General features: G+C 31.7%; 3 protein-coding genes across 3 annotated transcripts; 2 read left to right on the forward strand and 1 right to left on the reverse strand.

Annotated features, from left to right (window-relative positions):
- Positions 1 to 210: 210 nt before the first annotated feature.
- Positions 211 to 3637, forward strand: LOC142619379 (remorin-like). Its single transcript, XM_075792467.1, has 5 exons — positions 211 to 633; positions 2149 to 2199; positions 2292 to 2379; positions 2682 to 2763; positions 3263 to 3637. Exons 1-5 carry the CDS (start codon positions 456 to 458, stop codon positions 3461 to 3463), a joined length of 600 nt encoding a protein of 199 aa, XP_075648582.1. The 5' UTR covers positions 211 to 455; the 3' UTR covers positions 3464 to 3637.
- A 1125-nt stretch (positions 3638 to 4762) lies between these two features.
- Positions 4763 to 8218, reverse strand: LOC142618808 (transcription factor MYB17-like). Its single transcript, XM_075791837.1, has 3 exons — positions 7883 to 8218; positions 6721 to 6850; positions 4763 to 5682 (listed from the first exon to the last, which is right to left on the reverse strand). Exons 1-3 carry the CDS (start codon positions 8022 to 8024, stop codon positions 5079 to 5081), a joined length of 876 nt encoding a protein of 291 aa, XP_075647952.1. The 5' UTR covers positions 8025 to 8218; the 3' UTR covers positions 4763 to 5078.
- Positions 8219 to 18242: 10024 nt separating this feature from the next.
- LOC142618346 (25.3 kDa vesicle transport protein SEC22-1-like) lies at positions 18243 to 19861 on the forward strand. Its single transcript, XM_075791267.1, has 5 exons — positions 18243 to 18454; positions 18860 to 19020; positions 19199 to 19342; positions 19447 to 19514; positions 19626 to 19861. Exons 1-5 carry the CDS (start codon positions 18264 to 18266, stop codon positions 19716 to 19718), a joined length of 657 nt encoding a protein of 218 aa, XP_075647382.1. The 5' UTR covers positions 18243 to 18263; the 3' UTR covers positions 19719 to 19861.
- The last annotated feature ends 5759 nt before the right edge of the window (positions 19862 to 25620 follow it).

The raw sequence follows: 25620 nt of genomic DNA on the forward strand, positions 1-25620 counted from the left end.
TAATCTTTTTCTTGAGGAGAATTATCATATAATCTTAACATCATAAATAGAAAGAGTTAGGCTAAACGTATCTTGGATCAAACTCCAAATTGATTAAGTTCCTTTTATCTCTAATATTTGTGGTCTCTAATAAAAAAAAACCTTCATCTTTCTCTCTCTTCATAATATTTTGCCAACTCATAATAGGCCAGTTGCACCTACCATCCAGCTAAGACCAAAGTAGTATAACAGTAACCTCCCTCCAAGCCTCTTTTTCTTCCAACTACTATAACATCCATACCACCCAACTCTCTCTTCTCTCTCTCTCTCTCTCTCTCTCTCACAATCTTTCATCTTCCTTCTCTTAAGTTTGAGTGAGTTTTTCAGTTACCACCTTTGCCATATTTGAGCTTCCCTTTAAGGTTTCGTTATTTACTATTTTAGAGTCAAAAGACCCACAACCTGCAGAACCAGACATGGCTGACGAGGAACCAAAAAAAGTGGAGACCGAAACACCCTCGGAGCCTCCACCACCAGTTGAATACGTCCATGAAGCTCCCAAAGATGTCACCGAGGAGAAATCTGTAGTCCCACTTCCTCCTCCTGCTGATGATGAAAAGCTTGTAGAGTCCAAAGCGCTTGCTATTGTTGAAAGTAAATAAACAATCTCTCTGTTTCTCTCTCTCTCTCTGTCTTTGTCTCTGTTCTTTTTTCCTCTTTCAAAAATCATTTTTTTAGCTTAAAATTTTTTTTAAGAGAAGATTTTTAGCTTAAACTAAAACATCTATTTTATTGATGAAAAATGAAAAGAAAAAGAAAATTGTTTTTTCTTATATGTTTAATTACTCTTTTTTTTTTATATGTCCTGTCGAATCTTTATTTACTGTTTCTAGCTTTACTTTAAAGTGTTTTTGGTATTTACTTTATCGTTTCTAGCTTTACTTTAACGCGTTTTTGGTTTTTTTTTTTTTGGTTCTAATCCTTTATCTTTTGGGGGTTTTTGGCTTTTTTGTTTTTTGGGTTCAAAGTAAGCTTGATAGGTGTGTGATAGTATTGGTGGAGTAAAGGGTATGTTTTGGATGTTTTGGAATCTTAAACTGATACTTTTGCTGTCCTACGTTTACTGGGCAACACATGTTTGGTTTTTATGTATGAATTTTCGGTTGTTCATTTACTTTGATTTGTAAAACGGTGAAGTTTTTGGAAACTGAGGTCAATTATTGTTCTTGTTACTTTTATGTTTCTTGCTTCATACGATTGAGTAGATTTTGATGGAGGGAAAAAATTTAAGCCAACCTCAAGCTAATGAAGAACTTAAGTAGATGTTCCAAGATCAATTACTATGTTTTGATAGTTTTGTGATTATGAAAATTTCTTGTAATAATCAGTGAATTTGTTGTGTATAGTAATTGAGAATGATCAATTTCTTACTTTTTAAGCATATTCAACTGAATCTGTAAATGAGTTCCAAATCTTTTAGAGAATTCTCAGCCAAAAAAAAAAAAATCTTTTAGAGAACAATTTTTTATTTTTTTATTTTTAAGTAAAAATACTTATTAGAACACACGAAACCAGTAATACTAGTGTTTGAGCTCCCCTTTGTAGTAAATAATGTCTCTTAATTTTTCATTTTCTCTTCTTTTAGACCACCTTTAGGCTCCTTTTGATTTAATGGAATATTTTCTTTTTGGAAAATTTCATGATTGATATATTTCTATTACTCTTGAGTAGACTTTGTCTTGTGTCATACATACCATTTCTATTTTCAATAAATGCAATTTTCATCTGGAGCCTTTTAAAAAATTATTATTATTATTATTATTATTATCAAAACAGAGGTTTTAAGGTTGTGTCCTAGGTAAGTTAACTGGCAGATTCATTTAACATGAATTTTGAACAACCATAAGATTAATTCCTTTCCAGCTAGCATTGGCCAAAATTGGACTACAGATTTTTGTATCATGTTGTTTCAAATCTTGTGACATGCATGTAGAAAGTTTTAGAACTTAAGTTATATGATCAACCACATTGTGTATTCTATATTTGATAAATCACTTCACATAGGACCATACACTTTCTTTCATCAGCAGCATTTGGTTCCAAATCTTATTTAGCATTAGCAATGTATTATAAGATGCCTATTTATTTAAAACAAAATGATCTTGCCAGAGGCTCCTGAGTACGCTGATCAGAAAAGTAACGAGGGTTCTGTCAACCGAGGTAATATTACATCTTAATGTTCCTCTCCTTGTTCTTGTTCTTGTTCCTACACTCTATCACTAGAATAAATAATTAATTCAAAGGTTATTCAGATGCTGTGCTTGCCAGAGTTGCAACAGAGAAGAGGATATCACTAATCAAGGCATGGGAAGAAAGTGAAAAGTCGAAAGCAGAGAACAAGTAAGAGCTATATTGACCACTTGTAGTTCCCTCAATAATTTGTGGATAGGGGTCCTATCTATATTGCCTAATTTTTAGTGAGGAAAAAAAATCCATAGTAAGTGATAATGCTGAGTTCTGTTTTGGCGAAAAGGAAAGAATCCTTTTACTATAAATAATTTCTATGATTTCAATTAGGAATCTTGGACTCCTAAGAGGTTGGAAATAGGTTGAAACCATGTTATATTTTAGTTAAAAAATTTCTTTTGATATAATTTAATGTGGATTATGTATACTGAAACCATGTTTACATTATTGATCAGGGCTCATAAAAAGCTATCATCTATTGGGGCGTGGGAGAACAGCAAGAAAGCATCTTTAGAGGCCCAATTAAAACAGATTGAGGTAATGAGTGATTTTTCATTTTGTCAAAGATCTTCTTAGAAGTTAGAACCTAATTATTTTTTTCCCCAAACAAACTAAATTTAATGACCACAAGTTTGTTAATTTTATTTTGATGTCACTTCAAGTTTGTTGGGGAGAGACTATTCAATTACATAGTTAATATAACATATAGGGAGACCATTTAACTAGAAGTTTAAGTCTATGAGTTTGAGCTCAACTATGTTATATCAACCACTTATTCTTCTAAAAAAAAAAAAAAAAAAAACCTCTTATTCTTCTCATTATTATTGAACTGTGAAACTTTACTCACACATATATACCCAACAACTATTATTACATTTTGATTCTATGGTTTGTCTTTTAAAAATGATTATATAAACATGAATGGAGGAATGATGAACACAAATCATGTGTTGCCTCCAAACTGAATAGGTGGTTGAGTTGCTAAGAATGAGATAACTAGTGTATAATGTTTTAACATTCAATTGATTGTGAGCAGGAACAATTGGAGAAGAAGAAGGCTGAATATGTGGAGAAAATGAAAAACAAAGTTGCTCTCATACACAAGGCAGCAGAAGAAAAGAGGGCTGAAATTGAAGCTAAACGTGGGGAAGAAATTCTCAAGGCAGAGGAAATAGCTGCAAAATACCGTGCCACTGGAACTGCTCCAAAGAAGCTCCTTAGTTGTTTTTCTGGCTGAAATGCTTAGGTTTGGTTGAAATCTATTTGAATTGTTTGTAGTTTTTCTTCTTTTGGAGTTCATTTGTTAATAATGCTCCCATTATATGGTTGGAAATTGGTTGATGTATTGTTGCGTGTTACGGTGATGTATTTGTGTATATTGCATTTCAAGAAAAAATAACTTATTTAGAAACTTGTGTATCATAGTATTGAATCATAAAGTTGAGATCGTATTACATATTATAATAGCAAGAGCTTTGGAAAAAGAAAAAAAAAAAAGTAATTAGTACCACTTTATTTGCCAACTCCAAAATTTTGGGACTAAAGGCTGGTCATTATTGTTTTAATTTATTTAGCCCATAAACATAGAGGATTGAGGAACACAGTGCGTGTGAAAGCGCCAGAAAAGTCCATTGCCTGATCTCCATTATTCCAAAGCAAAATGTTTCAAATTTATAACACTGCGTTACCCAGACTGATGTTCTCGAAGTATAATACTAAAAAACAACAGGATTGGTCTGACTTTAAAAGCACTCAAACAAACAAAACCCATGAGAAAAATAAACTAAATTACTTTCTGAAATATCAAAACTTGATCAAAATTCAATATTATCGAAGTAAAAAAGAAAGAATGTAGAAAATAGAATACGTTAGACCAAAGCCCAGAAAAGATGGATAAAGAAATTTAGTATTAAGAAATAAAGGAGCATTCAAAGAAGAGACAGCAAAGAAAACAAAAAACATATACAAAAAAGAAAAAGAAAAACAGAGACAGAGAGGACTAACCTTGACAAGGTTCTTGAATTATCCGTACACCTAAAGAGAAAAGAGAGTCACTCGTTAAAAGCTTTTATAGATTATAGACTTGAAATGATACAAGCACCCGGAATTAACGGGGTTTATTTATATGATCTTCACCCAAAATATTATACCCCAAAACAAAAAACGAAAATATTCCATTTAAAGTAGTATTTTTATTTTATTTTGATATATTATAAGAGGTTTAGTTTAGTTTAGTTTAAATAAGTTTATTCAGCCCAAAAAAGAAAAAAGTTTTACGAATTAAAGCTAACACGAATTAAAGCTAACACAAAATAAGAACCCGTAAAATTCTCTTGTTACAATGCTTTTACCGATTTTTATTTGTGACTCTGCCAATAATAAATGTTGCCAGTATCAACGAAGACACAGAGCAAAATTAATATCAATGATACTCTTAAAAATAAAGCATCTCTGGCATAACTTCAGTTATACCTAAGCCAATCCTTGTATAGCTATCCAGTCAACAAAAACATCTCCATTTATCTCTGCTGAGATCTTAAATCTAAAATTTCTACTCTGTTGTATGCCATGTGATTGTCAATAAGTTCTCAGCAAAGAGAAGATAACCTGAATTGTAGCAACCTGTTCAAGTTTACATCTCTTTTTCCACTTGGAGAAATCAAGAAGAGTATTCTATGTGAAAACTAGGAAACCAGCTACATAAAATAGATTATATACAAAAGAGAAACTTTAAAGGTGCCAAAATATCTATTAGATTAAACTAGTGCCCTTCCCATGGTAACCACCTTCATTCAATGCAAGGAAGGAAAGAGGCAATATTTTAGTTCCATCTACTGTACATGCAAAATCATCTATACTTGAAAGCTGTCCTCACCATCTGGGAAATCTAGCAGTAGCTCCAATGCTGAATCGGAAGAATCAATGAGATCATAAGAGGTGTGCGAATCTGAGGTGGCCATCACGTCTTCTACCTTTGGTTTATAGCTATCTGCTTGTTCTGGTTTCATGTTAGTACATGCACTGGTCCTGGAGTTTATCGCTTGTATTGTGACATCTGAACCTGAACCACATTTTGTTGATGAGGATTTCGGAGAGACAGGGCTTTGAAACACTCCCCCATCTTTTCCATTGACCTTCCGAAACGATTCTCCAACTTCAGAACTCCATAGGCGGAGGAAGTAATCGCATTCTGTCTTTATCATCGAAGATGAGTCGAGTAGTGACAATTCCATTGACATCCGAGCCTCAGCCTCAACTCTGGCACTCTCCCATTGTACCATGTGGCGAGTGGAAGGGGATTCAGATTTGACATTAATTGTCTCTGGTTTGGAAGAGGGCTTGTGCACCCATGGGCTAGGGACTGAGCAAAGGGGACGCTTCTTTAAATGAGTGTTCCAATAGTTCTTAATCTCATTGTCTGTTCTTCCTGGCATCTGTGATGCTATGGCAGCCCACCTACAATGAAAGAGCCACGAGGTCCAAATCATGCTAAAGGAATTCATTAAAATAAAATTTAGAACTTCAGTTTTAGAAGCCTAAAATTGACATCATGGATTTTTTGTATACCAAAGAAAAGACGGGACAGATCAAAAATCACATGCGAATTATGCAGGTCATGGCAACCTAGTTCTGATTGTCTGTTTTGACATTGATCAGGTCATGGCATTAAAAGCATTAGACACCATGTAAATGTAAAGGAATAATCACATTGAAAATTAGAATTTTTTGTTTGCTTATTAATAGGAAAAAAAAAATCTTTGCTTTGAATGTTCCTCTGGCTCTTGCGCTAGTATGAAGCTTACAAAATCTTTCTGTATCCTTTAGTGTCATTACCTCAATAAGCCTTCAAGGTTGAATGCCATAAAAGACTGAAAATCAAATCTAGGTAGTTTGGCTATATAGCATTAGAAAGGGTGCTTAGTAACCCAAGTTGGAGCCAAGAATTGCCCATAATTACCAATCAGAATAGGCTAAACTCAAAATTTTTGGAAAATCAAGGCCCAGAAAATAGTTAAGCAAATTCTATATAAGTATATAACATTGGGTAAAATACTACCTAGAAACAATAAGAGATTCATTTTCTTCTTTTTCCGGGGACAATGGATAATTATATTATTCTGTAAGAGGTTCCCAAAATAACTCAAGCACATGAGTGTTCAAAAAAAAAAAAGAAAGGAATCAGTTAAAAGAGTGTGCCACTTCTTTGCATTTGAACAATCCAAGATCTATGAGCACTATATAGGTAAAATCACCAAGTCTGTATTAAACCTGCGAATCAACAATATGGCATTACATAGTACAAAATTGAAGCTCAAGTTGAGTTCATTACTTATTCAACCTTTATACACAAGTTAAAAGCTAGTAATCTGCATGGTGACGTATGCATCAAGGTAACATAACCAACAATCAAAATAAAAATTGCAAAAATATCATTGCCAAGGAGATTGAGGAGCACTTTAACAATATTATTATAGAATGACCTCTATGTATTACCTATTACCAAGCATGCCTTGAAGCTGAATTATAGAATCTTCTTCCTCAGCAGTAAATGGACCACGTTTAATGTCAGGGCGAAGATAGTTTATCCACCTGAGCCGACAGCTCTTTCCACATCGAAGGAGACCTGGTCAAAAAGTCATGGCTCATTGCTTAGAATTCTGACAACTAAGTACTAACACAAAATCATCAATTTTTTTTAAGGTTCAACCAATGTTGCAAATCACAGAGAAGCAGAATCTACTTTTTTAGTTCACATTTGGGCTGCCACATTTTGTGCTTTAAGATACACCCAAAAGTTGGGTCTTGAACGTGGAATTTTGCAATTATACAAATATATGCTAATGAAAATGTCATAAATCATCTCTAACGTGTCAAAATCGCAGAAGATTCACCAAAAAAACATAATAAACAATAAATCAATTGTAACACCCCTCCAAAAAAACAAACAAACAAACAAAAAGTACAGAAAGAGACAAATTGGCGTTACCAGAAGAAGATTCGAAAATTAATTTTTTCCCTAAAAAAAAAAGATGAAGATTCAAAAAGTGTTACCTATCACCCAGCAAAACAAGGCTTTCACAAATAGTATTTTTCAACAAATTATAGCATAGAAATTAGATGTTAATATTATAATACAGTATTATATTAACAAAACCATAAATTTAATTTATGATTTCCTAAGTGATTAAAAAAAAAAAAAGGGAGAGAACTTGAGGAGGATAACACATATTGCGTAACTCTCAAGTCAAACTCAAAAGGCGTGGTTTTTATTTTTATTTTTTGAAGCAAAAAGCCATAGTTTTAAATTAAAAACCATTTTTCCTCATTTAATACAAGAAAGAGTAAAGGTTTTTTCTTTCACCAAATAATTAAGAGAAGAAGAAGAAGAAGAAGGAGGATTATGCTGCCGCAAGTAAACAAACCCACAAATTGAAAATGAAGACACCCTTTTGACAAGCCCACAAATTGGATATAAAGAAAGAAACCCTCTTTCTCTTTAGTTGAAAATACTATCCTCGTTAAAAAGGAGAAAGCTTTTTAGTCCCAAATGCAAGAAAAGCACACAATAATTCAAAATAATCTCAATCTCATGCTGTCAATGCCAAAAGAGAGAAAATATACAGTATTTAAAATTTTTTATAAAAAAAAAAAATACCAGCATGCTTTGGGAGTGTACGCCAGCTACCATGGCCATGCTTGTTAATGTACTGGACCAAGAGTTGGTCCTCTTCAGGACTCCAAGCACCTCTTTTAACTCCATCCTTATCACAACATGGTGCTCTTCCCATCTTCACCATCTACTTCATTCACACACAACACAAGTACAAACTTGGACTTCAATCAAAAAAAAAAAAAAAACTTGGACTTTAATAAACTGGAAAGCTTGATGAAGCCCACAGACTGAGAGATGTGTTGGTGTTACACTCTCTCTCTCTCTCTCTCTCCTATGTTCAAAGAACTTAAAAACTGAGAGGGACAAAAGTATCAAAGTGGTGGGATTTGTCAGTAGAATCTGACGGCTATAAGTGCTCATGTATTATGTTTATCTTATTATGTGTTGGACGATCGGGCGGCTTCTGCTCTGGACCCGGAAGTTGCATTTATTTTGTACTTTCTCATGGGCTGCCTGGTGGAAAAGTTTTTTTAAAATAAAAGGAAATTCATTTTAATAAAAACCAAATTATACACGGATCATAGATGTGTCCAAGAGAATGTTTTGTAGTTGAAAGTGCTTTTCTATGTTTGATGAGAGGAAGACAATAGGGTGAGTAAATAATGATGCTTGTATTCCAAAAATTAAAAACATATCATAAGGGGATGATTATTAGTAGGGTTGGGTTAATGTGTGCTTAGGCATACATTAATTCTTCATTTTAGAAAAAAATTTTTTTATGAAGGTTTGAAAAAATTGTTAAAAAAGTTAATCATTTTATTGAGTATTAGACTAAGGTTTACCCAAAAAAACATGCTACTTTTGAATCTTTTGATAGCTAAAAAATACTACTGCTTATAGAATAAGTTTGGGATTAAATCTCATATATTTTTATACTAGTAGCTAACTCACGCATTGTAAAATTTAACAAAATGTGATTTTTTTTCTCTTTTTGTATAAATATGGAATCTGATAATTATATTAGATGTGGGGGTAAAAATTCCCGAATAAACATTTGGGTTTTGGGCTTTATTGACGGGTACCAGTTTGTTTTTTGATTAAGGCCTCTAGGCCCACAAGTCAGTCTGCACTGTAAAGGTCCGAGGAGTTGTTCGAGGAGGAATGTCTCCTCGGACAGGCCCGGCAATGACCCCGGGACTAGCCAAGAAGGTTAAAGGCAGAATTCTGGAAAAATTGATGGGTAAGAGGGTGATCCAAGCACCCTCTAGACGCAAGAATGTGATAGAAATATCTAGGAAAAAGGCTGCTACATCCACATTAAAGACCCTGCATCTACCTCCCTGGCCGCATTAATGGGGAAATGACCTCTGAACAGTAGGATGCAGCCTCTCTGCTATTTGTTTGAAGACTTCAAGGTGGCGGTGGATGCAACAAGTATCCAAGGAGAAGATTTGTATCACACGTGAATGAACTAGTGAAGGAGAAGTATATAATGAAACGAGAGAGGAAGGAGAAGGGGATCGACACTTTCTGCTAAGAATAAAATAGGAACTAAAGACTGTAAACTTTGGCCTAGAAAGAGAATGTTTATATAAATCATCCTCGGCTTACGTCCGAGGATATCTATTTGTTATATTTGTTCATCATTTGTACAAATTGTAACACTCTAGCCTGTTAATCTAACTTCTAACATTCTGAGCCTAGATTTCAAATACATACTCTACAAATTTTATTGTATAAGGCTCATTGGGCCTGAGCCCAACATTCGTTTTTGGGTTCGGGTACAATTGTGCACTTACATTAGATATTAATAGTCTTTATATGAAATTTAATAATTATGTTAGTTTCTATTTTTTTTTTTTTTAATTGTGACAAGAATCTGATGGAAGGATTAAATATAGAACATAATTTAAAAATATGTATTTCAATAATGAAATGTAAAATTGTAGAATCTCAAAAACTTATGTGACAAAATATTATTAGGTCAGCAGAAATTAAATTTTTTTTTTATATAAAAGTTAAATGAATGCCTTAAAGGCATTAGTTTATGAAGTAATTTTAGAAACTTTTATGAAAAAATAAAAAAGTAATTGAATTTTTAACAATTTTTTTTAAAATATTTCTCATAAAAGTAATATTAAAACATTTCTAAAATGTTAGATTAACAAATACTGTAAGAGCACCCATTAATCGAATCCTTTATATATAGAGAAATGCTACGTTCACAACATTTTCACAATAAATTATAGGTGGTTTATGAAGTAATTTTAGAAACTTTTATGAGAAAATAAAAAAGTAATTGATTTTTAATAGTTTTTTTTTATTTCCCATAAAAGTAATATAAAAACATTTCTAAAATGTTAGATTAATAAATACTGTAAGAGCACCCGTTAATCAAACCCTTTATATATAAAGAAATACTACGTCCACAACATTTTTACAACATTTTCACAATAAATCATAGCTGATTAGTTGTTATTGGTTCAAATTTGAATCTAACACTAAGATTACTTTTTTGCCCCAACAATAACAACCTACCACTTAAGATTTGTTGTGAAAATGTTGTAGATATATCATTTCTCTTATATATATATATTAGTTAGCAATGTAAGCACTAAAAGTGAAAATTCAATAATAAAAAACTTTCTCTTTTTATTCTTTATATAAATATAAAAATTGATAATTATGATAGTTATTAATAGGTACTTATTATGAGAGTGTTTTTATATAGAGTTATGAAATATATAATTATGGTAATCATTAATAGATATTTATTATGAATGTGTTAGAAAATGGAAATATCTTTTATTATGCATTTAAAGAAAATATATTGGTACAAGATTCTATCAAGATTTAAATATAAAATAGAATTTAAATTCATTCAAAAATATATATTAAGAGTATTGACAAATAAAATTTTGAGGTTTCAAAAACTTATTTGACAAAATACTATAAAGTCAGACAAAAGTCAAACATTTTTTATTATATTAGTTAGCAACTTATGCAATGCACTAGAAAATTCAATAAAATATGATTTTATAATTAAAAATATGACTCTCTCTCTCTCTCTCTCTCTCTCTTATTTTATACCTAAATATAAATGGGTTTGGTTTACATTCAGTACTTTTTTAATTGAAATCTCATTTTGTCTTAATAAGAAACCGTCACATCATTTACTAACTAAATAAAAAGGTGGAGATTAAAACACACTACCACTTGTCATTGTATATTTAAAATAAGAGAAATGCTAATAAATGCCCTTAGAGCATTGGTTAATAATCTATTTAAAGAAAGTTTTTATGGGAAAAGAAAATAAAACAATTAATATTTTGACAGTTTTTTTTTTATTTTCCATAAAAATTGTGTCAAAAATTTCCTAAATTTGATTGTTAACCAATACTCTAAGGGCATTCGTTAGCATAACCCTTAAAATAAAAAGACATGTCCAGTTAAAAAAGTACAAAAGTACAGAAGGTAAGTTAAACCCAATATAAATTTAATCATTATGATAATTTTAAGGACACGAGTCGCTCCACAGTCCAAGTGGTTTGGACAATGGCCCAAAGAGCCCAAAATAATGAATTTATTAGAGAGTGGGCTGGATAATGAACGTTCAATGAGTTAAGTGGATAAAGACCACAGTAGGTCAATTATGTTGATCACAATAGGCTAGCTAATATAAAAATGGACAAGACAAACAGTTTTGAACAAAAAAAAATTCTCCTCGGTCAAGTCCAAGAAATGTCTGTTCTTATATATTTCTCTTAGACTTATACAAAAATTATAGGTCTTGTGTATACAATGATTTTTCTCCGATTTTTCTGATGATTTCCCCTGTAAGGGAGTTTATCCCTTATATACTTCCTCTCTTTATTTCATTTTAGTCCTCCACGTATAGCTCAAATGGCTAGTCTCCTTGATGCTTGTCCCACCAGCATCTTCTTGAAAGGCTGAAAGTTACTGTTCAGGTATCACTTCCACCTTAATGCGGCCCAGGAGTTAGATGTAGAGCATTTAATGCGGTGATAGCAGCTTTCTTCTCAGATATTTCTCAATTCTTTTTTGTCTCATTCCTTTCTGATGCTTATCCTTCCAAGCATCGTTGTCCCCTGTCCAATGTCTGAAGAGTGTCCGGACTTGAGGCCTTCGCTTTGCTTAGCCGAGAAAATATTGCTCCTCGAACGACGTCACTTGCTCATTATGACTAGACCTCTTTCTCGGTCCAGTCTTCTACCTGCTTGTCCCGCTACGCGCTTGTCCTCGGGTCTTATGACTTCCTCGGGTGAGGCCCATGGCCTAGTACCCTTATTTGGGCCTTTTATCCCCACAATAGTTATTAATAAGTATTTATTATGATTGTGTTTTTATATAGAATTATTAAATATATAATTATGGTAATCATTAATAGATATTTATTATGAATATGTTTGTATGTGGAAATATATTCTATCATTTAAAGTAAATATAATATGAAATTTTTTTAGTAAACTGCGTATTTGGTCCCTATCCTTCATACCATATTTCAATTTGGTAAATAACTTTTCAATTGTGTCACTTTAGTCAGTGTTGTGTCAATTTAGTCATTGCAATTATTTATTGGATGGAAATTACTAACGTGGCAAAATGTTAAAATAAAAAATTAGTTTATTGTCACATCAACGAAAACTAATTTTTTATTTTGGCTATTTGTTACGTCAACAATTTTCATCAAAGAAATAACAGAAAAAACTAAATTAATACAGCACTGGAAGGTTATAAACCAAATTGACATAATTGAAAGGTTAGAGACCAAACTTAAATATAGTATAAAGTATATGGACCAAATATGTAGTTTACCCAAAAAATTTACTTAAAGGATTTTAATATAAAATGGTTGAAATTGTATCCAATGCATCAGTTGCATTGGACACGTAAGGATGTGGACACATGCCCTTAATATCCCAACGTGTCCAATATAAAATAGAGCTTAAATTCAATTAAATTATACACACACACACACACACACACACACACATATATATATATTATAATATATGTATGTATGTCTGTATGTATTTAGGACAAAATTTAGTTACAAAATTAGTCGTAGCCTATAACTACAAAATTGGTTGTATCCTACAGCCTTATTCAATATTTTTTTTTATTAAAGGTGAATTTTGACAAATCCATCATTGGATTACGTCTTCTTTTTATATACTCTATGCTTGAAAATTTTCTAAAAAAATTGAAGATCAATAGCTATGTCATTAATAAATTGTTTAAATTACAAGTTTTTGTAGTTTAAAACTATATATAAAATATAAGCTTATAGATCATATAGTAAATAATAACCGATTGACATAAAATTTGATGTGTATTAAAAGCGTAAAAAACGTGAAATTCAATGGTTAGATTTGTAGAATATGTAATAATGTTTATTTTATTAAGTAAGATTGTAACCTTAAGCTATAACCAATTTTATAATTAAACTTTGTTTATATATATATATATATGTGTGTGTGTGTGTGTGTGTAAAATTGTAAGGGTTCAAAAGCCTATGTGACAATATTATGAAGTCGACTATAAATCAAACTTTTTTTTTGGCATGTGTGACCGAATGAGTAGTTTCTGTTCTACAATTGACAAATGGGTTGGGTTGAGCTAATTGAGTTACAAGTCAAGTTAGATTCAGGTAAAAATACATGTCATTCTAAACAGGTTGCAAACAGATTGAGGCAATTTGTTTATGATGAAAGTTAAGTTTGTTTGATGAATTACAATTGGTTTTGTTGGCAAATTATTTTTAAAAAAAAAGTAAATTACAATCCATTAAGATTAAATTGTTTTCAGGGGCTAAAGTAATCAATTTTGAAATTTTATGAACCTGATTGGTATTAGCCTAAACTTCAGGGGGTGTTAGTGGAGTTTACCCAAAAAAATTAAGGGTCTATTTGGATACAGCTGAAAACTGAAAATTGAAAACTGAAAAATATTGTAGCAAAATAATTTTTAAATGTGTGAATAGTATTGTGGGTCCAATTTTTAATTAAAAAAATCTGAAAAGTACATGAACAGTGCACCACTGTGCGGTTACTGTTCACGCACAGTGGTGAACAGTGCATCATGTCTCCTGTTGAAATCTATGCACAGGGAAAAAAAGAAAAAAAGAAAAAAAAGGTTTGAAACGTGAAACGCAGACGCCAACCTCCCTATCCAAACCCACCCTAAAGCTTGGTTTGGATAGCGTTGAACGCGTCCAGCGTTCAGCGTTTTCCTTTTTTTTTTTTTTTTTTTCCCTTGTTGCCGGTTTCTGCTTTTAAAGGACAAGTCACTGTGCGTGCACTGTTCACGCACTGTGCGCGCACTGTTTACGCACTGTGCACGTAATTTTTAGCAATTTTTTTATTAAAAATGGGTCCCGCAATACTATTCACATATTTAAAAATTATTTTGTTACAGTGTTTTCAATTTTCAGCTTTCAGTTTTCAGCTGTATCCAAATGAACCCTAATATTATATAATTCTGCGACTATGCATGAGTAAACTTTAGCTTGGTTTGGATAGCGCTGAACGCGTCCAGTGTTCAGCGTTTTCAAAATTTTTTTTTTCCCCTGCTGCCCATTTCTGCTTTTAGGGGACAAGTCATTGTGCGTGAACAGTGTGCACACTGTTCACATACTATGCACGCACTATTCATGTACTTTTCAACAATTTTTTAATTAAAAGTAAGTCCTATAGTACTATTTATATATTTAAAAATTATTTTTTTACAATATTTTTAACTTTCAGTTTTTAATTTTTAACTGTATACCCTTTGTTATCAGTTATTTATCCCAATTAAAATTTGTTATCAGAACTTTTCGAATAATTGTTCTATATATATATATTTTTTAATAATTTTTTTCGAAGAATGTGTCAAATAATTGTCTTATTTTTATTTATTTTAAGCAAATAATTGTATGTTTTATTGCTGAATATGTGTCAAATGGAGTAGTAATTGTCAACATGGCATCAAGTGAGTTAATTTATGGATTGTGGTTGACAGTGACATACCTTGGGGAAAATGCCCAAAAGGATTGGGTGTAATTAAGAATTACGTACTGTGATGTGATGAAGTGCAAATGACTGAAGGATGTCATAAATGAGCAATAGTAGCCTAGACTAGAGTCTCTACCCATGGAGTTCAAAATTTATAGTTACTTTATTGACTGACATTGTCGGCTACTTGGTACGGCAAAATTACAATTACTGTTTCAATTACCCTGTAGCCTTATATAATTTGGCTTTTATTTATTGTTATTTGTTACCTTTGACTAGGAATAGGGTCAATAATCCACGAGAAGTTATTGCTTTTGACAGCCAAATTTTAAGACAATTCACTGAACTGAACTGAATACCCCAGGAATAGGATCGTAAAGATGCCTGGGTGTTCTGTCCTCAACTTTTCATTCAATTCCCACGGTCCTACCACCCGCCCCAATAAGTTGATAAAATAAAGGGTAAAGTTTTTAGCACTGCGGTATGTTTGGTAATTATTTTTTGTTTTATTTTTTATTTTTAAAAGTAAATTTTTTATTTTTGACATTAAAAAATTTGTTTAGCAACTTAAAATGAATAGAAAATAAAAATTATTTTTAAAATTTAATTTTTGAAAAAAGTTGAAAATATATAAAAACACATTTAATTTAATGAATATATCTCGTTTAATGAGTTAGTATTCGAGTTTAAATTCTAGTAACAATATATTTTAGTATTTTCTATTTTTTATTTAAAAAATTATCTTTTTAATTTCGACTAACTAAACATGTTTTTTATTTAAAAAATACAAGAAAATTATTTTTTCTTTATATTCTCAAAAATAAGTTTTTGAAAGTAGAAAACAAAAACTATTTCCAAACATATATATATATATATATATATATATATATATATATATTTCCCTTTATAGGAAACTTATAACTTTATAGTGACGAAGATAAATTTAGTACATCATGAGTAATAGTTGCCTCAATCAGCGATAGATTTTCTTATCACTATTGACTTTATCTTTGGCATGTTTAGCCAAAATATGTATTGGCTTATTATCTTGACACCTCACATGGGAATATGGGATACTTGAGCTACTCTAAAATCCTAGAGCTGATGATATACCTCAGCTAAGATATTTGAGATAATCATAAGTGATGTGCATAAACCCAGGAGAGCACCAGACACAATCTTGGAGTCACATTCAAGAGTCACTTCCTTTATACCAACATCCCAAGCAAATGAAACCCCAACCTCAATAGCTTTGGCCTCAATTTCCAAAGGTCCTAGTGGTTGTTGAACTTGTTTGCTTAAAGCTGCTACTACCCTACACTTAAATTATGTTAGAATAGAATTCTATATCAGATTTCTACTTTAAAATTTTGGATTTTTAATTTTTCCTTATAAATTTGGAAGGTACAATTTTGAATCATAGATATAGATATAGATACTATTACAAATTACTAAACTACAATTTGAGCATTCATTTAATAGCGTAGCTGAAATTTGCCAATCATATTCATTATATCATTAGTTTATAAACTTTTATGTAATAAAAGTTAGGACAAAGTTTAACTATAAATTTGATTGTGGCCTCAAGCTATAACTTTACTCAATAAAATAAACATTATTTTGAAAATCTAATCGTTGAATTGCATATACTTTACATTCTTAATACATATATCAAATTTTGTATCAATATGATATTATTTACTATATAATTTATAAACTTATATTTTATGCATAATTTTAAACTACAAAAACTTGCAATGTAAATAATTTATTGATGACATATATATTGATCTTCAATTTTTTAGAAATTTTACAAGCATGAAGTATATAAGAAGAAAATGTAATCCAATTGTGAATTTGTCAAAATTCTCCTTCAATAGAATAATATTAAGTAAGATTGTAACTTAAAACTACAACCAATTTTGTAATTAAATTTTATCATAAAATTTATAATTATTTTATTATTTCTTTAATTTAATGATACTATTTCATTGTATTCTATGAGAATATAAATTAGAATTCCTCTCATCGTTCTCACTTACTATTGTTCAATTTTCTCGTCATATGAAAAAAAAGTATACTCTTTTAATATTAATTGTCGATTCTTAGGCTAAAAAGCATATATTTTAGGATAATACTTGAAAACTTACCAAAATTCTTGTAAATTGCAAATTATACTATTTAAGTTTAGAGTAATTTTGATTCTACTTCCTAATATTCCAAGTTTCCAACTTTTTAATCCACTTCCTTAACATTAAAGAGCGTTTGAATTTAAGCCTTTTTATCCAAACACTATGCCTAGGTGTCTGTTAAGTGCCAAATAGCACTATAGACATGTTTTCGCTAGTGTCTTTCAAAACTCTCAAATAACCTTGTTTGGTTTCAAAAAACGACGTTGTTCCATGCTTGGGAAACGTATGACCTGGAAAAGGACAGCAACAAGCTCTCTGCAGGCAAGAGATTTCACATAGAGTGGATTCGGCTTGACATGACTATTCAGGCCTAGTGATCAAAGGTGGTCATCGGTGTTGGAAGGTGTTTTAAGCTGGTACGTAGGAGATTTGGCACAACAAGTTAAGAGATCTTAGGTGGATTTGAAATTAAATTGTGAGTAATATATGTTTCGGTCTTAAGGCTGCAGATTTTATGATCATGTAAAAATTCATTTAAATCAAATGCATTTTGGTTAATTATTTTGCTGCAACTTGATTCTCACTAAGTATCTCATTGGAAACAGCTTATTTAGCTAAAATTAATTGCTAAAAGTACTATAAATAAAGATAAGAATTTTGTTAATGTGTGCCCTTAGGGCACACAATAAGTATCTATTTTTGGACAAAATTTTTTCAGGAATTGAAAAAGTATTGATAGCTTTTTCAATTCTTGAGAAAATTTTACCATAAATGGATGGCTTAATGTGTGTCCTAACTGGACCCTAAAGGTAAAAGTTAGCTGAAATAGTACAATGAATCTTAGTACCAAAAAGTGCAATGAGACTCTAGAATTAATAGTAGCAAAAAGTAAGCTGAATGGTAGCAAAAAAAGAAGTCAAATAGTAAAAAAAACTACATTTTTTCAGCCAATACCAAACGCGACTTAAGAAAAAAAAAAACCATATATACCAAAGTAAACTTAAGTTACATGCATAATACATATGTAGAGATAGGAAAGAAAAGATGGAAAAGAAACAAGAAAGGAAATGAATCTTGTAGACTTTTGCTACCCTCTCAACATATACACTGCTTTTCTGCGTTGGAATTGATTTCTTTTGCACAACCAAGGAATAACTTCATCTCCAAGTCCCTTACTTCCATTCCCCATTTGTCCTATAAAAGACCTTTCCTTTAAGTCCAAATCCATCCTAACCTCATTACCTTAAAGGAGAACTGATTCATATTTCTTAGCAAATGGTTAAGCTAACGATAGTTGGAAGAGTGAGCGATGGGTTGCCTCTTGCACAAGGACCTAGGTATATGATTGAGGATTATAACAAATTCTTATTTTACAAGCAACAAGCAGAGCTCATACTCAAAGAAATCTCCAAAGGAGCCTTGGCACATTCCAAGATGACCATTCACATTGATCATCACTCCTTCAAGTATATATCCTTTACTTCCTTTTGTTAACTTGTCTATTTTATTTTCCATGGAACGATTAACCACTACGTTTCACATAATATCACATTAGATATTTCATGAAAAATATGATATGTAATTTTTTTTTTAAAATTATAGTTGCTAGCAATTTTTCCTATTTTTTTGGACATCTAATTCACGTGTCAAGTGCCCTTATATAATAGAAATATTGGGGTTCAAAGTTTTTGATTGAAATCATGATATCAATTCCATTATATCCTCTCTCTTTTTTTTCTTTTTCTTTTTTCTGTTTTAATAATAATATAAACAAAACTAAAGAAGCTGATCATATTATAAAACATTCATCATCATAAAGAAGGGATGATGGTATTTATCTATTTTACTTAATGTTTTTGACATTAAGCTAGCCACTTGGTCGACAATGGAATCATCTTCATCACATTGTGCGATTCTTCATATCCAAGAAAACTAGCTTTCCATTATCTACAAGATTTGCAAAAGGAGTTTGAGAAGTTTGATAATAGACTCGTAGAGAAAATCACCAGACCATACAGCTTTGTGAAGTTTGGTAATTTCTATTTACTACAAGTTGATATTGATGTGTAGCACTCGAATTATAGAACAAGGAGAACATGATATATTTTATACACTAATTCCCACACCAGATGTTTACAATCTCCTGTATTTTATGCTGTTATGGATATATTTTTTTTCTGGAAACTATATTGCTGAAATTTAATTCTCAGATAGCATTATTGGGAATATCAGAAGGCTATACATAAATACAAGAACGCAGGCCAACCTATCAAAGCTTAACGCTAATAGGAAACAAGATGTAGATATTGTTACTAAACACATATCTGAAATTTTAGAACGAAGGCAAAATGCTGGTGAAGTTCATGTTCTTTTATTTATTTTTTTATTTTCACATCAATCTGTTAATAATGAATAAACACATAAATCATGTATTATTCTTCGTCTCTGACATTGGCAGAAATATCGGATCGAGTATTTGTGACTCCTCAAACTGCGTCCTCAATATGGAGCTCCCCACGCCGGGAGGCATGCATAAATTTTCCACTCTTGTCTATCATCTTCTTATTTCTCATCACCAACCAAATAAAGCATAGTTTTTAAGTTTTTGTAATATTTTCAATTTATTTTTCTTCACAGGAAATTGCCCTGAAGTGGACGCCTATCACAACAATTTTTGTGGTTGCTGTTGTTCTTTTATGGGCTAGCTTGGACTCACAGATTACATTATAATTTCATGATTTAGTCCTTTTCTAGTTCAGCACAAATATAAATTTGAAAGATGTAACTTTGTTCTAGTCATTGTAATTAGAATAATCCGATTGGCCTAATGATCAATCAAGCATGGACACATTGTTATGTAATCAATTGCCTAATGAGGGTGGGGTGTATATAGTTCACAAACACTTCAATTGTTATTCATTTTTATGTTTGACTGTGTATTAGTAAGCCCCAGCTGGTTGAGGCAGGTAAAGATAGGCTCTTTTGTTTACAACCCTATGCTTTGTAGAACGACAATGGTGCTGGTATAAAATGTTCTATGGTTTGAATTCTTTGTAAAGTCAATGGAACCAGAACCTTTTTTAGGTGAAAATTTTGTTTATCTGTTAAAGTCATGTTGCTATATAACATAGAAGATCGATACAGCTGGCCCAACAATTAAGTTTAAAAAACATTATCATAAACCCAATACGGATGTTGAATAAAGAATGGGGAACTGTAAGATTCTCACACATTGATCTTATTTAGTATTGTTATGTGATTTTGATAGTCTTAGGATGCATACAGAAGCAATTAGCAATCAAAGAAGAACAGCTTCAAATGGTTCCCAAAATGAATGATAGATATAGATACTATTACAAAATACTAAACCACAATGCGAACATACATCTAATAGCGTAGCTGAAACTTGCCAATCCTATTCATTATATTATTAGTTTATAAACTTTTATGTAATAAAATTTAGGACTAAGTTTAGCTCTAAAATTAATTGTAACCTTAAGTTACAACCTTAATAAAATAAATATTATTAGAGCAACCACATCAGCTTGTGGATAGTCTTCTAAAATACAAAAAGTGCTCAATTTTGTACATTTTAATCCAAAAGCCTCCTATATCAGTCTTTGTAAAAATGTCTAAATATACACCATAGTATTGTAAATGAACAGTAACCGTGTATGTATACACGGTTACTGTTCACCGTGTAAATAATTTTTATATTCTTTTTTTTTTCTCTCTCCTCACTCTTTTTCTCATTTCCTTTCTAACCTCACTCTCATAGTTACTGTTCACAGTGTTAAAGAAATGAATATTTTATTTGAATAAATGTGTATAATAGACAAACTGATGTGGGTGTTTTGTAAAAATAGGTGTGTAAAATAGAAAAAGTAAGTTTTAGATATGCAAAATGGAAATTTTTTTGCACATACTGATGTGAATGCTCTTACATATTTTGAAAATCTAACCGTTGAATTGCAAGTACCTTAGAGCATTCCCATCAAACATTCTAAAAATTTTAGCATTTATCATCTCAAAAACCAATTTTATAAAATATAACACATCACTTTACAACATCCCTTACATCAAAACTTCTATTTTTTTAAGACTTCATATAAGTGTTCTTTCTTTATCATTTTTTATTATTTTTTATTCTTCCTCTCTCTGTCTCTGTCTCCTCTGTGTCTCTCTTTCTCAACCCAGCGCTACCGGCCACCATATCCACCCACCTATATCACAACCACCACATCCACCCACCATCGCCGCACCAGCCACCAACCAGATCCACCACAACCACAAACAATAGCAGAGAGAAAAAAAAAACCTCCACATCCACATCCACCCATAGCACAACCACCACATCCACCCACCATCACCGCAACTAGCCACTAACCAGATCCGCCCCAACCACAAACAACAGCAAGATAAAAAAAAAAAAAAAAAACCTCCACAACCAAAGCCACCGAATCAAGCCAGATCCACAAATCAGACCCAAACCCACTACCTCCACAACCTAAACCCCAACCCACTACCTCTCCCTCACACACCTTGCCGACGAGATCAAAACCGCACCACCATCCACCCATCACATCCTCTCCCTCACCATGGTTATTTACCTTGAGTAAAGCCAAAATCTGTCCAACGTATTCACCCATCAACCTCGTCTTCACCCCAAACCGTCTGTGCCGTTTCGATCTCGGAACAATGTCGTCCTCGTCTGCATTTCGTCGACGATTTTTGAAACGCGGAGGTGGATTTGCAGCGTTTGTCGTCTGTCGTCGGAGCTTGAGTCTGAGAAGGAGAAAGGGAAAGAGAGAGAAAAGCTTGACTCTGAGAAGGAGAAACTGAGAAGGAAAAAGAGAAAGAGAGAGGGGGAGAAGAAAGACATGGCACACGAGAGAGTGGGAGAGAGAAAAAGAAAAAAAATATTAAAAATTTCTAACATCTTGCTACAATAGGGTCTCAAAAATGAGATTATATTGTAGCTCAATGCTAAAATTTTTAAGATTTAAGATATTTGACGTAGGTGGGTTTTAATCATTTAAGGTGCTAAAAATACTAAAAAAAAATAGTATTTAGCAATTTCAGCACATTTGACAAGAATATTCTTACACTCTTAATACACATCAAATTTTGTGTCAATCAGATATTATTTACCATAGGATCTATAAGCTTATATTTTATACATAATTTTAAATTACAAAAACTTGCAATTTAAACAATTTATTGATGACATAGCTCTTGGTCTTCAATCTAGAAATTTTGCAAGTATGGAGTATATAAGAAGAAGATGTATTCAATGATGGATTTGTCAAAATTCATCTCTAATAAAAATATATTAAGTAAGGTTGTAGCCTAAGACTACAACTAATTTTGTAGCTAAACTCTTTCATAAAATTTATAGTAATTAGATGATGTCTCACGTGATGCGTGAACTACTTTACAATTTCATTTGAAATCATTTTTATATATATTAAAACCTACATATAATACCTTTTTTGTTGTATAATATATATGTTTGCCCATAATATTGTTGAATACTTTGAAACTTGATTTTCTTAATTCATATATATATATATATATATATATATATATATTTTTTTTTTAAATGTATAACACTATAACATATTATAATATTTACCGTTAAAAATATATTTTATTTTTTAAACTGAAAAAATAATTTTGAAATCTTTAGATAAGAATTTAAAGCATAGAATAAGATTTTATCAAAATTTAATTGTCTTTAGTTAGACTTCCGTATCCTTTAAAAAAAGTAGAAATTCTTTGAAATCATCATTGATCTTTATTTTTATCTTTATGGCTCATGCTACACAAAATAGCAGTAAAGAAACCTACAAATTATGAGTTCTAACAAAAAAAAAAAAAAAACTAACTTCATAAATAATCAATTAGAATTTTTTTGTTTGTTTTTCTTTAGTTCTAAAACAAAATACATTTATAACATTCTCAAACTAAAATCCTAAACATCCAAAGACTCAAAGCCAATCACAACATTCACAAAATCCATAATGTCCTATAAAATCAAAACCATAAGCTACCGTCACTAAAAAAAAAAAACCCAAGCCCCTTTCCAAGGTCAAAGCCTCCTCATACAGGTTAGGATCAAATAGTACTACAATGTTAGAATTATGTAGGTGTTGTTGAAAAGTTGAAGGTAAATGATATTGTTTTTTGTTTTAGTGTATTTGAGATGAGATGATATGAAGCCAAAGGCTGTGGGCATGTGTATATAAAGGAGTAGAAGTTAGAAGGGCAAATGGAATGCAAAAAGTTTTTTTTTGTGTGAGAGAGAGAAATGGGAAAAGTCTTGAAATATTGAACCAAATGAAACAAATAGTAGTCTTAAAACATTAAATAAAAAATGTAACAAAAATTAGTCTTGAAACTCTATTTGGATTTAATGTTTCCATAACTTATAACTCAAAAATGGTAGGACCCATGGCTGAAAAGTCTGTTTGGATTTTGTTTCCATCACTCAATTCTCTGATTTTTGAGTGATGAGTTATGGAAACTGAAAACACATTTTAAGGGCTTGTTTGGTTTGGAGATAGCTCAGTTTTCATAACTCATAACTCAGTTCTCAGTTTTTGAAAACACTAATTTGCTATTTCTTGTTTCCATCACTCTAAGTCAAATTTTTTAGTTTTGAGTGATGGAAACAAGAGTTGGAAACCAAGCCAAACACAAAATTTTTTGTGGGCTCCACTTGCTTTGAGAACTCAGTTATGAAAACTAAGTGATATGATCCAAAAACCCACTCATCCAAACAGGCTCTAGGTGTTTTTAGTTTCCATAAATCTATTTTCAATGGCATTTTGATAATTAAACACACATTGAGGAACCCACTGGTCAGCCGCAACTTTTGACCTTTTTTTTTTTTTTTTTTTTCCTCACTGGGTTCGGTGAGTTTGGGTCTTCTTCTTCTTCCTTATTTCTTTTTCTTTTCACATGGCTTCATATCCAAAACCAACATCATACCTTCATTCGAAAATGCAACATCAACCTTCAATTCAACATCAAAATCCATAATCCCCTTAAGGAAATCCAAATTTCAAAACCCAAAAAGAAAAAAGGGGCTGAGAAAGATGAGAGGCAGAGAAAGATGAGAGTCAGGCATCAGGCGTCGGCGTCGTCGGCTTCCATTGATTTTCGCTTCTGATCTTCACCTCCTGCCTCCTCCTTTTGACCCGCCTCCGCACTTGCGCTCAAACACCCTGGCGATGAAGTCACCGTCATCTCACAAGTCATCATCTCCACCTTGCTCCTATAACCACCACCGGAAGATGTAACTTCCACCTCAGCGCCACCTCCGCTCATGGTAGCGCAACCTTTATCCACCACAGCCCAAGTCTCGAGAGTCTCGTTCGAATCCACCATCATACTCAATTCCCTCACCACTGCCGCTGCCATTCTCTTGTTGTTGTTGTCGTTGTTCTCCTATTCCAATTTCGACGGTGGAGATCTTCTTATAGATCTTTGATTTGTGAGGGTGTTTTGGCAGAATAAAGGGGCTGAGAAAGATGAGAGGCAGAGAAAGATGAGAGTCAGGGGAATCTGAAAAAAAAAAAAAAAAAAAAAAGGAGAGAGAAAAGGAAATGACATTGGGTCAGTGTGTGGGTCCTAGTTTTTTTAGTTTTTTGATTGAAAACATAACTAAGTGATGGTGCCAAACAAACTTCGTGTAGGGAGTTGAGATATTTTAAGTGATGAGTGATGAGTGACAAAAATTGAGCGAGGAGTGATGAGTGATGAAAAAAAAATCCAAACAGGGCCTTATGCTCTCCCGTATGAAATCTCTGCTTTTATATATATATATATATATTGATTGATTGATCGATTTTATTATTTCTTTAATTTAATGATACCATTCCATTGTATTCTATGAGAATATAAATTAGAATTCCTCTCCTCTCACTTCTTGTTCAATTTTCTCGTCATATGAAAAAAAGTATACTCTTTTAAAGTTAATTGTCGATTCTTAGGCTAAAGAGCATAAATTTTAAGATAATACTTGAAAGCTTACCAAAATTCTTAGAGTAAATTGCAAATTATACTATTTAAGTTTAGAGTAATTTTGATTCTACTTCCTAACATTCCAATTTTTTAATCCACTTCCTTTACATTAAGGGTCTGTTTGGTTGGAGGGGTAGAAAAGTGAGAGGATCGAAAATGGTGGGAGAATAGAAAAAATTTTATTTTCTTTCTTTTTTGTTTGGTTGGGAGTGAAAAAGTGGAATGATGGAAAAAATGAGTTTAAATAAATTTACTCATATACCGTTATTAAAGAATGGTGCCCAATTAAAACAAAAAAATGACAAATAACCACTCAAAATAAGAGTAATCACCCAAATTTATTAAAAAAATAAAAATCATGTTCCAAAAAATAATCACATCTAGTTAGAAAAAAAAAAAAGTCCTAGAAAATCAAAAGGAAAAAAAAAGAAGCAACGTTACTGCCCAGGTAAAAAAAAAGAAAAAAAAAAGAAAAGAAAGAAAGAAGGAGGCATGCCAGGCCCTAGAAAATCAAAAGAATAAAAAAAAGAGGCAACTGTCAAAAAAAAAAGGGGCAACAATACTGCCCAGTGAAAAAAAAAAAAAAAAAAGAGGAGAAGAGAAG

This window comes from Castanea sativa, chromosome 12 (assembly GCF_040712315.1).
Source record: "Castanea sativa cultivar Marrone di Chiusa Pesio chromosome 12, ASM4071231v1".
NCBI classification, from domain to species: Eukaryota; Viridiplantae; Streptophyta; class Magnoliopsida; order Fagales; family Fagaceae; genus Castanea; species Castanea sativa.